General features: G+C 41.4%; 1 protein-coding gene across 10 annotated transcripts in view; it reads left to right on the forward strand.

Moving 5' to 3' along the window:
- The window catches only part of ppip5k1b (diphosphoinositol pentakisphosphate kinase 1b), a 212,640-nt gene that overhangs the window by 121,148 nt on the left and 76,923 nt on the right, over window positions 1-14,569 (forward strand). For all 10 annotated transcript variants that reach the window (XR_004562139.1, XR_004562138.1, XR_004562140.1 and 7 more), the window contains exons 15-19: window positions 184-309; window positions 5,422-5,543; window positions 11,352-11,534; window positions 11,966-12,107; window positions 13,773-13,996. Coding sequence is in view for 7 of the 10 variants with exons in the window: in XM_034175924.1 (XP_034031815.1) it covers window positions 184-309; window positions 5,422-5,543; window positions 11,352-11,534; window positions 11,966-12,107; window positions 13,773-13,996 (797 nt within the window). In the remaining 3 variants the exon portion in view is untranslated. The remainder of the gene's footprint in view (window positions 1-183; window positions 310-5,421; window positions 5,544-11,351; window positions 11,535-11,965; window positions 12,108-13,772; window positions 13,997-14,569) is intronic.

Here is a 14,569-nt window from a genome sequence, read left to right on the forward strand (position 1 = left end):
ACACATCCAAACCAATTATTGCTCTCAAAAACACTTCATTTACAGACAGTGACGTCAAAACAAAAGGATCAAAGTTCAGTTAATTAAGATTTTTTTAAAAATCATGCATTATAGGTGTTGTAATTAATTAATCTTAATGAACACGTCATTTGACAGCCATAATTCCTTTACGTATGTTTCCAGACATTAAGAAGGAAGGTCCATCTCTGCTACTGGTGCTGAAGTGGGGCGGTGAGCTTACACCAGCAGGCCGGGTTCAGGCTGAAGAGCTGGGCAGGGCATTTCGTTGCATGTACCCTGGAGGTCAAGGTACCCCACTGCACTAACACTAAACACTACATGTACTTATTACATTACCACGTCTTTATTTTTTGTCATAATGTAGTATTCTAAGAATTTTTCCATGGATTTTTACAGCTTAGCCATTGTACGTTTGTAGTATTACTGCTGTGTTAACTAGTGGAGAGCAATCACTGCATGTCTGCATCAGATGGGTACAGACAGATCCATATCACAGCGGAGGTATAGAGGTGTATCAGTATTTGCAGGGGTCTTACAGGTCCTTAAAATGATTGAATTTTTAATGTGTTTTCAAGGTTTGAAAATTGTTTGAATTTGTAACGTCGTTGTCAGTTTATATTTTCTTTATGTCATGTCTGTCTTGTGACATATATAAACTCTTGTAAGGCTGCCCCATTGTTCTTTAAGGGTGTGATGGAGCTTCATTCTGATTTTTTTTTTTTTTCTTTTGACACTTCTGACACTCATCTCCAATGACAAAGTGTTGAGTGAATCATAGAGGATGAACCAGACTTTCCTGTTTCTGGCTGCAAAATTCAGCATGTTTATTACAAGTTGCATCCTGTCTGTCTGGAAATCACTTTTAAACAGCCAAAGTTAAGTCTTCAAATTAAGCCTGCCACAAGAACTGAATCTTCTGTACAAAGTCAAACCTTTTCTTCTCTGTGACCCTCCACGATGAAGCTTTGACTGACAGTGCAACAAACAAAAGATGCACTATGTACAGCTACAGACGCCTTTAACTCCTTGAGTGTTGTTGTGGGTGTCTTGGGGTTCCTTTACTGGTCTCCACTCAGTTTTTTGAGAACTGCCTACTCCAGACAGATTTACCATAGAGTCCCATGCTGATTGTATTTCTTGAGTTCCAATACATACTCAGTGATGTAGAAATGGTTATGTCTTGTAAAAGTGATGATTTACAAAAATACACACAAAAAAAAATCATTCATGTTATTGGTGTGCTTCACTGAGAATCGCAGACGGACACACCCTGCAGCCAGTAACAATTGAGACGCACACTGATGTCGCTAGATCACACAATATTCTCTGGCTTCTAGAATTGGCTATGAGTGATGAAAATCTCGAGGAAAGATGGAAACTCCAGCTAAGAAGTTGTAGTTTCAGAAACTGGCTGAACGAAGTCTTTCCGTAAATGGTTTATTAATAGATGTATGATTAAAAACAGTTGATGTGGATGAGCCAGCATGTCTGTGGACCCCAAAAGATGAAACTACTTGTATTAAAGCTTAGTACAGCTTAAAATGTACACTACCTATCTTGAATGTTTCATTTCATCTCCATTGTGTTGGTGTACAGAAGTAAAATTACAACTACACCGCACTGGGAAAGCGCAAATCTCTGCCAACACTAGTTTCCAATTCCACAAATTATTACTTTGGCCACAAAATCTGTTATCCCGATCAGATCCGGATCAAACTTTGCCAATTGGTAAAGGATACCATCATGTATAACATGAAAGTAATGTGATCTTTTTGATAGTTACGAATTTTTGAAAATTCTTTCAATGTTAAGGGATATGGATTTTTCCTATTTTCCAAGATTTGTTTTCTGGCTTTGACCTTTGACCTTGAAAATTAAATCAGTTCTTGGGTATCAGGATATGAATCCTCTGTAAAAATTTCATAACGATATATAAAAATTGTGGGTTACAGGCTGTTCAAAAACAGACAAACAACCAAACAAACAGGGGTGAAAACATAACCTCTTCCCAGCTTCATTAGGGGAGGTAAAAATGATTAGTGTCCAAAAACCTCATTATAAAGAGTTATTCCTCTTTTTGTACCAGTCAATATTTCAAACTGATTCAGCTGTTTCAGAATAATCCTGCACTCAGAAATACAGAGCAGTAGATGCAAAAACAAAGTCATCCCTGCATATTTAACGGTGCAGGGATTTTTTTTTTTATTATTTTGCAGTGTACACAATTGAAAATGTCACATTTGTCTGTTTAAAGAAAGCAGAGTGGAAAGATTCTATTTAAAAAAGAGAAGTTGAGGTTTCCAAGTCATTTCCACACTGACACGGGATTCTTGTAAATAGCAGTAAGCGTCTATCAGAGGAAGTTAATCCAAAAACATTTTGATGTATTTATTTGGTAACACAAAGGTATGGGTAAAGGTATTTGCAAACATTTGCAACGCTTTTTGACTGAGCAAAATTTCAGTGTGTCACAGGTTATCTTTCCTAACGTTTTACTGAATAATTCAAAACTGTGCACAGCAAGACACTCTAAAACAGAACTGAAGGTGGCTGCAGTTATCTAGTAATCTCATCCATCCCTTGTTGCTTCTTTTTACATGAAAAGAAGCCGCCTCCCCATCCCTGCCTTTATTTTCATACCTCTTTCTTCCCCATGGGTTTTATCTATTATAGGGGTGCAACGGTACATAAAAATCATGGTTCGGTACGTTTTCGGTACAGTGAAAATAAGAGACAAAACATTAAACTGCTTCTTGATGTTTAACTAAATGAGAAAGGGAGAGGTTTTGCAACGGGAATCTTACTTTCAGCATGCGTTTAAAACACGTCTCCTCAACAACAGTATAGTCACATATCTGCTGCTATAAAAGGACCTGCAGCGTTTGTTATTGCTTTGGCCGGACTGATTTGTTGGTCAGAGGCTGCTGAAATGCCACTGGGAGCTGGGATGTCTTGTATTCTTGTATCACGGATGTATTCTTGTATCACAACTGGGTGATGTCACTTCTAATGATTGAGCAAGTTCAATGTTCACCCAGCTACGTACCCAACCGCAGGTGAAGAAAATCATGATGTAGGTTTCGTCTGATCCTACCTGCTTTTGTCCATCTTCATAATTATGAAATGAGCAGCTGTAGTTTTCCCAAACCGCAGACCTTAATGATAGTGGAGGGGCTGTGTTGTAAACGAACAGCATCTGGTCCTCTGCTAAAGTTGCTTGGGGGAAATGCTTATTTAAGCCACAAACACGCGGTCAGTAACAAAGGATATTGAAGCCAAAATGAAACAAGAAATCTGGACTTGCGCTGGCTTTCGGAGACATTAATTGTCGTCCAGCTTTGTTTCTGTAGCTGGCGCTTCGTCAGAATTTTCAAACATCAAAAATGTAAACGAATCCCGACAACAACCTCAATTCATCCTTATTCCGTTTTGTTTTCTGTCTTGACGGTTACTCATCGTTTGCATAATTCCCGTACCGTCAGCGTTCCTTTTGATTGTCGTCCAACTTCGTCCAACCTCCCAATTCCAACGTCTTGCATGAACGTTGACGATATCTGAACGGATCAATACCTAAAGCTCAGACGAGCTGAACACACGTTCCTCCATGTGTGGGACGAAAAGCAATGTTTTCATATGGAAACAATAGCGGCACGAACGTTTTATCAACTACTTTAACTATTTACGCATGTTGCAGCTGTCTCTGGCTCCAACGTCCATGCGAGCGCACACATTGTAGTAAAGACGAACCTGTTGTCAAGACAACGCAGCTGCAGGTGGCTGTGGACAGCACAGACTCGCTGCAAAAATGATCACAGCGTCAAGGTCGCCATTCGCTTCGTTTTCCTTTTGTTAGTTTCGGTTTTATTTTGGACTTTTATGCACTCTGCACTCGCAGGCTTTTCAGTGATGGGAGAGGTGCCGGAGCATTCGTCCACTATGATTTGTGGCTTTGTGACTTTTTTCCTTCGTTCAGCTAATGCCGTATGCCGTGTGACTGGGGCTTTACAAAGTACGCACACAGACAAAAGCTCCACATGCACAGTGGCTGTATTCTTTCGACACACGTGTGTGCCGGACCAAAACGCCTACACCAAAATGTTTTGGTATACATGCATGTACCATTACACCTCTAGTCTATTAACTCTTCTGTTTTCTTCTTACCGGTTATGCTGTGTAAACTACTAGCTGGTAGTCACCAGTCCCTTGGCTGGGAGTCACCTGTTGACTTTGGTAAGAGAAGGGTGACCTGGGTATCACTCCTCTTGCATTCTTTTCTCCTTCTGTGCATTTTCCATTTTGTATTCACTAACATGCCCTGATCACACCTGTCATCTCTTTATGATTTTACTTTCCAGACCTGTTTGTTCCACATTGAGATTGCTGTGTTTTTTTTGCGTAGTTCTTGGTGTGTTCCTGAGGTGATCCACTGCGGCAGAAGTTGTTTGGTCACTTGCTTGTACGTGTCCAGGCAGCTAAGTGACTACAGTTTTGGTGCTGTAAACTAACGCGGATCATCTCAAACTAATCCGACTGCTACGGTTTACTATTTGTATGTTAGATGTTTGAAGACAGCTACTCTGCTTTAGCCTCGATTAGAACCTTGACTGGGGTTGACCCCAGTGAACCCCAGTGGAGGCATGAGGTAACATCAGGCTGTCTGGCTGCACTCTGAAGAGAAATGCATGACTGCGTGATTTGTTCTGTAGCATTGCAACACGTCCACCTCACTCAAACCAGAGCTGCATCAATTATCATGTTTGGAATGTTAAAGTCCACTTTATCATCTCAAGTAATCTGAAGTATTTCATCTCATTTACAGGGGAGCCATCCAGTAATTTGGGGGGGGGGGGGGGGGGGGGGGGCGTTTACTCAGCATCATTCTCCATATAATGTGGACTTGCGTCAGGAAGGGTATCCAGTGTAAAACTTGTGCCAAATCAGTATGCAGATCCTCCTTGGATCTGCTGTGGTGAGTCTGAGTGGGGGAAAATAACAAGGGAGCAGCCGAAGCGACTTATTTACTCAGCATCATTTTGCTATTTTAACTTCATTTTCATTTAATTTCATTTATATTATTTTATTTATAACTCTCATAATAGAGTCAGAATTCATGTTTTGTTAAAAGCTTGCTAAATATTTTTGAGTACTGTTTCAGCGTGTGGGCAGTGTGCTTGAACTGAAAGTGATGTTTCACCTGCACAGATCCCTAATTGAAATCTTTGGTACTTTTGGGTACAATCAAAAATGTTCTATATTTTTGTGTTTTGTTTTTTATCCTAAATTTTCTTTCAGTTGCATCCATGATTTAACTTTCTTCTTAAATGAGACAATAATCATATATCCCAATGCTGTAATCAGCCACATTGAGTGTAATTCTCTGCTGTGTGCACATTCACATAGGTGACTATGCAGGGTTTCCTGGCTGTGGTCTGCTGCGCCTGCACAGTACGTACCGCCACGACCTGAAGATCTATGCTTCAGATGAAGGAAGGGTGCAAATGACAGCTGCTGCTTTCGCTAAGGTATTTTCTGTTTGGCAGGGTAGCATCTTCCATCAGACAGGCTACATTTTCACCCACATGTCCTTAAAAGCAGGATTTCAGAAAAATAAATAACAGAGGCTTAAATTTGGTTTGGAATAAACCATTAAATGATTGGACAGAGCTGAATTAAGTGTCACAACATTGTGAATTATGGTATTTTGGTATAAGCTAAGTGCCTTTGTAGTTGACAAACTTACATACAGTAACCACAACAACCTCAAACAGGGCGAACACTTGAGACCAAAGACTATTGCGGAAAATAGTCCAGTGGTAAGTCTTTTTGGATTCATGAAATCTGTTTGTACTGTACATTAAAGCAACACTGTAAGATTTGCTCTTGGGTCCGCCATCAGTGTAGCGTAATTCTCCTTTTCAACCCTGTCATAAATACAGGTTGCGGTCTGAGCCTCATCAGCGGTACATGTGCATTTGTTGACAGGCTGACAGAAAAGGAAATGCAAGCTCAGAAGCCATTGTTGTTATCAACATACAACCCCAATTCCAGTGAAGTTGTGTAAAATGTAAATAAAAACAGAATACAATGATTTGCAAATCCTCTTCAACCTATATTCAATTGAATACACCACAAAGACAAGATATTTAATGTTCAAACTGATAAGCTTTGATGTTTTTGTGCAAATATTTGCTCATTTTGAAATGGATGCCTGCAACATGTTTCAAAAAAGCTGGGACAGTGGTATGTTTACCACTGCGTTACATCACATTTCCTTCTAACTTCTTCTTCTTTGTCTTTCGGCTGTTCCCGTTAGGGGTCGCCACAGCAGATCAATCGTTTCCATCTCACCCTGTCCTCAGTATCTTCCTCTGTCACACCAACCACCTGCATGTCCTCTCTCAGCACATCCATGAACCTCCTCTTTGGTCTCCCTCTTTTCCTCCTACCTGGTGGATCCATCCTCAGCATCCTTCTCCCTATATACCCTGGGTCCCTCCTCTGCACATGTCCAAACCATCTCAATCTCGCCTCTCTGACTTTGTCTCCAAACCGTCCCACCTGAGCTGTCCCTCTGATATGTTCATTCCTAATCTTGTCCATTCTTGTCACTCCCAAAGAGAATCTCAACATCTTCAGCTCTGCCACCTCCAGCTCTGCCTCCTGTCTTTTTGTTAGTGCCACCGTCTCTAAACCGTACAACATAGCTGGTCTCTGTACTGTTTTGTAAACTTTCCCCTTCACTCTTGCTGATATTCTTCGGTCACAAATCACTCCTGCCACCTTTCTCCATCCACTCCACCCTGCCTGCACTCTCTTCTTCACCTCTCTACCACACTCTCCATTACTTTGAACAGTTGACCCAGTTGAACTCGTCTACTTTCACCACTTCTACTCCTTGTAACTGCACTATTCCACCGGGCTCCCTCTCATTCACACACATGTACTCAATCTTGCTTCTACTGACTTTCATTCCCCTTCTCTCCAAAACATATCTCCACTTCTCCAGACTAGACTCAACTTGCTCTCTACTCTCACTACAGATCACAATGTCATCTGCAAACATCATAGTCCATGGGGACTCCTGTCTGATCTCATCCATCAACCTGTCCATCACCACTGCAAACAAGAAAGGACTCAGAGCTGATCCTTGGTGTAATCACACCTCCACCTTGAATGAGTCTGTCATTCTGACTGCGCATCTCACTGCTGTCACACTATTTTTGTACATGTCCTGCACTACCCTAACATACTTCTCTGCCACTCCAGACTTCCTCATACAATACCACAACTCTTCTCTTGGCACCCTATCATAAGCTTTTTCTAAGTCCACAAACACACAATGTAACTCTTTCTGTCCTTCTCTGTACTTTTCCAACAGTATTCTCAGAGCAAATATTGCATCTGTAATACTCTTTCTCGGCATGAAACCATATTGCTGCTCACAGATCTTCACCTGTTTTCTAAGCCTAGCTTCTACTACTCTTTCCCATAACTTCATGCTGTGGCTGATCAGCCTCATGCCTCTGTAGTTATCACATTTCCTTCTAACAACACTCAATAAGCATTTGGGAACTGATTACACTAATTGTTGAAGCTTTGTAGGTGGAATTCTTTCCCATTCTTGCTTGATGTTATGAGTTCAGTTGTTTAACAGTCCGGGGTCTCCGTTGTCATATTTTGCGCTTCATAATGCGCCACACATTTTCAATGGGCGATACGTCTGGACTGCAGGCAGGCCAGTCTAGTACCCGCACTCTTTTACTATGAAGCCACACTGTTGTAACATGCAGAATGTGACTTGGCATTGTCTTGTTAAAATAAGCAGGGATGTCCCTGAAAAAGACGTTGCTTGGATGGCAGCATGTGTTGTTCCAAAACCTGGATGTACCTTTCAGCATTGATGGTGCCATCATAGACGTGTAAGTTGTCCATGCCATAGGCACTAACACACCCCCATACCATCACAGATGCTGGCTTTTGAACTTTGCGCTGATAACAATCTGGATGGTCTTTTTCCTCTTTTGTCCGGAGGACACAGCGTCCATGATTTCCAAAAACAATTTGAAACATGGACTCATCAGACCACAGCACACGTTTCCACTTTGCATCTGTCCATTTCAAATGAGCTCGGGCCCAGAGAAGGCAGCAGTGTTTGTGGATGTTGTTGATGTATGGCTTTCGCTTTGCATGGTAGAGTTTTAACTTGCACTTGTAGATGTAGCGACAAACTGTGTTAATTGACATTGGGTTTCTGAAGTATTCCTGACCCCACGCAGTAAGATCCTTTACACAATGATGTCTGTTTCTAATGCAGTGCCGCCTGAGGGATTGAAGGTCACTGGCATTCAATGTTGGTTTTCGGCTTTGCCGCTTATGTGTAGAAAGTTCTCCAGATTCTCTGAATCTTCTGACAATATTATGGACTGTAGATGATGGAATCCCTAAATTCCTTGCAATTGAACGTTGATAAACATTGTTCTTAAACTGTTGGGCTATTTTTTCATGCAGTTGTTCATAAAGTGGTGATCCTCGCCCCAACTTTGCTCCTGAATGGCTGATCTTTTTGGGGATGCTCCTTTTATACCCAATCATGACAATCACCTGTTTCCAGTTAGGTGTTCTTTGAACATTCATCAACTTTCCCAGTCTTTTGTTGCCCTGTCCCAACTTTTTTGAAATGTCTTGCAGGTATCCATTTCAAAATGAGCAAATATTTGCACATAAACAATAAAGTTTATCAGTTTGAACATTAAATGTCTTGTCTTTGTGGTGTATTCAAATGAATATAGGTTGACGAGGATTTGGAATTCATTGCATTCTGTTTTTATTTACATTTTACAGAACGTCCCAACTTCATTGGAATTGGGGTTGTAAACACAATACTAAAATCTGTCCCTAAGTGGACTCAACTTGGCACAGTGCACATACTAATCAAATGTGGAAATTAGCTAATCACATTGAGCAAACACATTGTGCACTGCTGTGCACACACAGTAGCATTTTGAGTGTTCTATATAGTAAAGCGTGGCCTCATTATCATTTTTTTCCACCTTTTCCCACCCTGTTGCTCTGCATGAACCACAGTTGGAAACAAAGATTTGCGCAGTTCTCACCATCTTCCTTTGCTTCAAGGAGAAGACTACAGGGCAAACACCACATTGTGTACGCTGTTATTCGATCATTCTTTTGCATCATGCTGATGCATTTATGTTGTAACAGTGTTGCATACAGTGGGTTAAATAAGTGTTGAACGTGTCACCATTTTCTCAGTAAATTTTGTCCAAAGGTACTATTGACAATTTTCAGCTGACACAGGGAATAGGTACTGACACAGGGAATAGGTGCTTTCTAAAATTTATTTAATACTTCGTACAAAAGCTTTTGTTCAACTTCAAGGCGCCTCCTATATAAAGAAACTAGTCGCATGCATTGCTCGGGTGTGAGTTTTGCCCATTCTTCCACACAAGCAGTCTTCAAATCTTAAAGGTTCTGTGGACCTCTTCTATGAACACTGACCTTTTGTGCTTTCCATGGATTTTTTTTTTTTTACTGCATTCAAGTCAGGCGATTGGCTGGGCCATTGTAACATCTTTATTTTTATTATCTGAAAGCAGTTGAGAGTTTTCTTGGTCATGTGTTTGGGATCATTGTCTTGCTGAAATGTCCACCCTCATTTCATCTTCATCATCCTGGTAGATGGCAGCAGATTCTTATCAAGAATATCTCGGTACATTTTCCATTCATCCTTCCTTCAATTATATGAAGTTTGCCAGTGCCGGAGGCTGAAAAACAGCCCCACACCATGATGTTCCAACCTCCAAACTTCACTGTTGGTATGGTGTTTTTGGTGTATTATGGCATCCAAAGAGTTGTGTAAATGTTGTGCAGCAAACTTCAAAAATTAGCTTCAACATGGAGTCTTTTGGGGTGAGCATGCATACAGGCCATGGAGGTTGTGTACATTACTTATTGTTTTCTTTGAAACAATTATAGCTGTTAATTCCAGGTCTTTCTGATGCTCATCACAAGCGGTCATTGGCTCTTGGATAACTCTTTGTTGTGGTTTACCCCCCATATGTGCCCTTTTGTTACTTCTATGAGTTGCCTCTGTGTTCTGATCCCTATCTGTCTGTCATTGTGTGGTTCACCTGTTAGTTGTGTTGTTCCTCCCTCTGGCACGTGTTTGAGTTTCAGGGTTGTTTTCTGCCTTTGTTTTTGTGGTTTCGTTCTTGGTTATTTTACGGTTCTCTTTTAGTTTGATTATTACTTTAATGTTTTTGGTTCCACTCACCCTGGTTTTCTTTTGTGTTTTTGTCACTTTGTATGTTTAAGTTGTAAACATACAACTTGTAAGTTGTAAACTTGTATATGTTTCGTCCAGGTCTCCCCTAAATCCCATACCTGCCGCTTGTTTGTTTATTTGGTACATTATGTATTTGAGCCTGCATTATTTCCTTGGTTAGGTGCCAGTTTCTTTTTTGGTTCTTCTTCGTGTTTGTGATCATGAGCATTTATGAATATCCTTGACACCTTTTGGTTTGAAATCTTCTGTAATCATTTCCATCAGTCTGTTTTGCAACAGTAAGGTTGTGAAGCTCTTGAGAGAGCTCTTTGCTTTTACCCATCATGATATGTTTCTTGTGTGACACCTTGGTAACGAGACAACCTTTTTAAAGGCCATCAGTTGGGACTGACCCAGCTGATATTAATTTGCACTGATAAGGGGCAGGATTTCTCTCTAATTACTGATAGCTTTCAGCTGGTCTCTTGGATTTCCATGCCTTTTTCCACCTCCTTTTCTTCAGGTGTTCAATACTTTTCCCTTGTGTCATTTCACATTATTACACATAACATAATTTATGGACAATCTATGGTTCGATTTCTTGGTATGTGTGGATTACTTGGGTTGTTACTGACATCTTGTGAAAATTCCATGCCAATAGCACCTTTAGAAGTATATTTACAGAGAAAAATGGTGATGTGTTCAGTACTTACTTTACCTGCTGCAAGTGTGGCTGGCTAACCGATGTCTGAGCATAATATGTCGTACATATTCAAAAATCATCTTGGCTTATTTACAGGCTGAACCACTGTCATAATGGGCTTATCTTGACTTATAATGATAAACTCATGCGTTACGAACTTCACTAACACAATCTAACATCAGGCAAGTGCAAGACCAGGAGACAAAAGGGTTGGCAAAACTTATGACTTACTCATTCAGGTCATTTTCTGTTTTGCATCCTTTAGCTACTTTAAGCTAAATAAAATAGTTAAATTACTGAAATTTTGATGTATAGTGGTCACAGCTTGTACTTATTTCTCTGCAGGGCCTGCTCGCTCTAGAGGGGGAGCTGACTCCAATCCTGGTTCAGATGGTGAAGAGTGCCAATATGAATGGACTGTTGGACAGCGATAGCGACTCTCTGACTGACTGCCAGCAGAAGGTCAAGGCCAGGCTGCATGAAATCATGCAGAAGGATCAGGAGTTTACACAGGAGGATTATCTGAAGGTATTTGACAAACGTCATCTGTTGAAAAAGCTTTTTAAAAAATTAGTTCAAGCTGTTAGATGTGCATTCAATTTAGTTTTTTTGTTTTTTTATTTTTAACAAGTATGCATGCCTAAAATATTGAAACTGAAGAAGCTTGAAAATATGCAAATACTGTTATTAAAAAAGTGGATATTTTGTTGAATGTTGGACTTAAAGCTAGTATTATTTGTTGACACTGAAGCTTACTCTGTCTTCACGTTGCAGTCAACAGCTTAGCTTTAGTTAAATTAATTAAACTTAAAACATAAACTTAAACATTCTGTCTCTCCTTGCACATGCATTATTAAGTTATCAGTACCTTTCCTAAATGCTTTGTCTCAAGTTATGTAGTGGCTGTTCTTTGTTTTTCTCTCAAGGATGTGCTTTGTTTCCTATGCTATACTCTGTAGTTGGCCCCAACAGACAGCCCATCGCTGGTCAACTCTATGAACGTCATACAAAACCCAGTGATGACCTGTGACAAAGTCTATGCCCTCATCCAGAGCCTCACCTCTCAAATTCGCAAGAGACAGGAGGACCCCAAGTCTGCAGGTACCTGAGAACAGAAGATGAATACACTCACTTAAATGTTTAGATGAAACTATGAAATTGTCAGCTGTCATGAATAAGGCCCTCTTCACACATAACACGATTGAAGCTGACTAGTGCACGAAGGAGGAATTGCATGCCATTCGTGAAAAATTGGAGCCGCGTCTAAGGCCTCGTACACGTGTTGCTGCAACTATTCACGCACACCAGCGGCCGAAAGACAGAGAGTGCCCTGTGAGACCCCATTCAATCCCTCTCGCGGAAGGTGTCAGCCAAATACCAGGTGACACACACTAACATCCAGTACCACTCGCGGAGCACTTTGGAAATGTGTGGCTATACGCGCTGTCAGCATGAAAATAGTGAGCAGATGACCACTTTTGAGCTGGATGTGAAATTTTTCTAAGTGCCATCACGAGTGTGGTGTTGCAAAGCAACACACGTGGTGTGCCAGAGTGTCGGCTCCCCCCTCAAGATGTGCTGTGCATGTGTATCACGCATGTGTTGCTGCGCCCCCCTTCCCCTCACAACACATTAGGCGTGCGTGTGTTTCCCCCCCAAACCCGTCTGCAACACGTGTCGTGTGCCGGGGAGGCTGGTGTGGGAGCGTACGTGCGTGAACTGCTGGCATGCATGTACAGATGGGGACTGGCCAGCCATGTCTGAGCGCATAAAGCACGGCGAGCTGCCTCCCAGCTGATCATCAGCCAGAGACTCACTGACAGCTGCAAATGATGGCTCAGTGCACACGACGTGTCACATTAAAAACACAGAGACCACAGCCAGGGCACTAACTACATACCCAGTTACATAATAAATAACAAAAAAAAAATGATCACATAACACAGAAACGGAGAGTGACATGTTGGTGTGTGCACTGAATGGACAGGGGGCGGGGCCGGTGACAGCAGCAGCTGTTGGGATCTTTGGTTCTGGGTGTCACGGTTGGGGACCATGTACCATGTTTTGAAGGACATGAACTTACAACCGTCTACTGTGATGCATGTGTGTCTGCTTGCTGTGCTCATGTGGACATACATAAAAACATATTGCTGTTGCGACAGGCTGCAGCAAGCGAGCGCACGGCGCGCACATTGACAGGCTGTCCCAGGTGAAATGGACCATCAGATCATGACATGCAGCCCGCGGTCTGCATGTCATGCCACCCATGTGACCTCTGTTCCACATGACGCGGTGTCTGTCCTGTGCCGCGCTGCCCACAGGACACGTGTGTCCAGGCAGCAGGTGTGGACATGATACGAGTGCACTGCTCGATTCATGTTATGACTGTACGTCTGTGACCATGAGTCATCTACAGCGGAATAGACAGTTCATACTTGTATTGTCCGCTCAATAAGAAGGATTCAAAAAATGTTTTTTTTTTTTTTTATGGTGTGTGTTTTTTGTTTTGTTTTGTTTTGTTTTTCTCCACAGCAGAGATGCGATGTGGTGCAACACGTTCCAGCTGCTTGCACTGTGTGTCGTGCACGCCTGTGAGACCGTACGTCTCTCACGACAGCAGGTGGAATGTTTCGTGGTTCCATATTTCGTGTTTGGTTCACGGATTTTCTTCCAGTTTCTGCATCTTTCATGTTATGTGTGAAGGGGCCCTAAAATTCATATACTGAAAAGAACTATGATAATAGGTTTAATAATGTTATGTTACAGATTTGCAGTTGTACCACAGTGAGACACTGGAGCTAATGCTGCAGCGCTGGTCCAAATTAGAAAGAGACTTCCGCATGAAGAATGGCCGCTATGACATCAGCAAAATCCCAGATATCTATGACTGTATCAAATATGACACGCAGCACAACGCGTCTCTTGGCCTGAAGGACACACTGGAGCTGTTCAGACTGTCCCGTGCCTTGGCTGACATTGTGATACCACAGGTTAAACTGAAACTTCATAATTCTTCAATCACAAATTCAAGTGTTCAGTCTCTCATGACTTTTATTTTTGAAACATTCGCGTTTACTAGCAGATCCAAAGAAATACCACAGGGGCATTCTTTAAAAAACATCGTACTGTGCAAAAGTTTAGTTTGGGTGTATTGTTGAACACTTGTGTGACAGTGTGTATAGAAACTACTGTGCTGTTGCCAAAATGTATCGCTGAAATGGCTTGATTTTACAACTTTGTGACTTACGTTGCAAACAGTCATAGGCAGACTTTTATTTTGCACGTTTACATCTGTTTTTCATCATGAAAAGAGTCATTATGGCAGAGGTTTGAATCAGTCTCACTGCTCAAATAGGTTCTTCCCCCCATCTTTTTCTACTCTTTTTCTTCTTCTTCATTGTAAACTTATAATTTACTAACTTTAAGGCAGTTATCAAGCAAATTCAAATATATAAAGCATAGACATTACAGAAGAGGCACAGAGACAAAATAAAAGCACAAAAACAACAAACGTTAAGAAAGCATAAACACGGATTGACGTGCTTCGCTACAGTGGATTTCCA

Source organism: Thalassophryne amazonica, chromosome 8, assembly GCF_902500255.1.
Source record: "Thalassophryne amazonica chromosome 8, fThaAma1.1, whole genome shotgun sequence".
In the NCBI taxonomy this organism is placed as follows: domain Eukaryota; kingdom Metazoa; phylum Chordata; class Actinopteri; order Batrachoidiformes; family Batrachoididae; genus Thalassophryne; species Thalassophryne amazonica.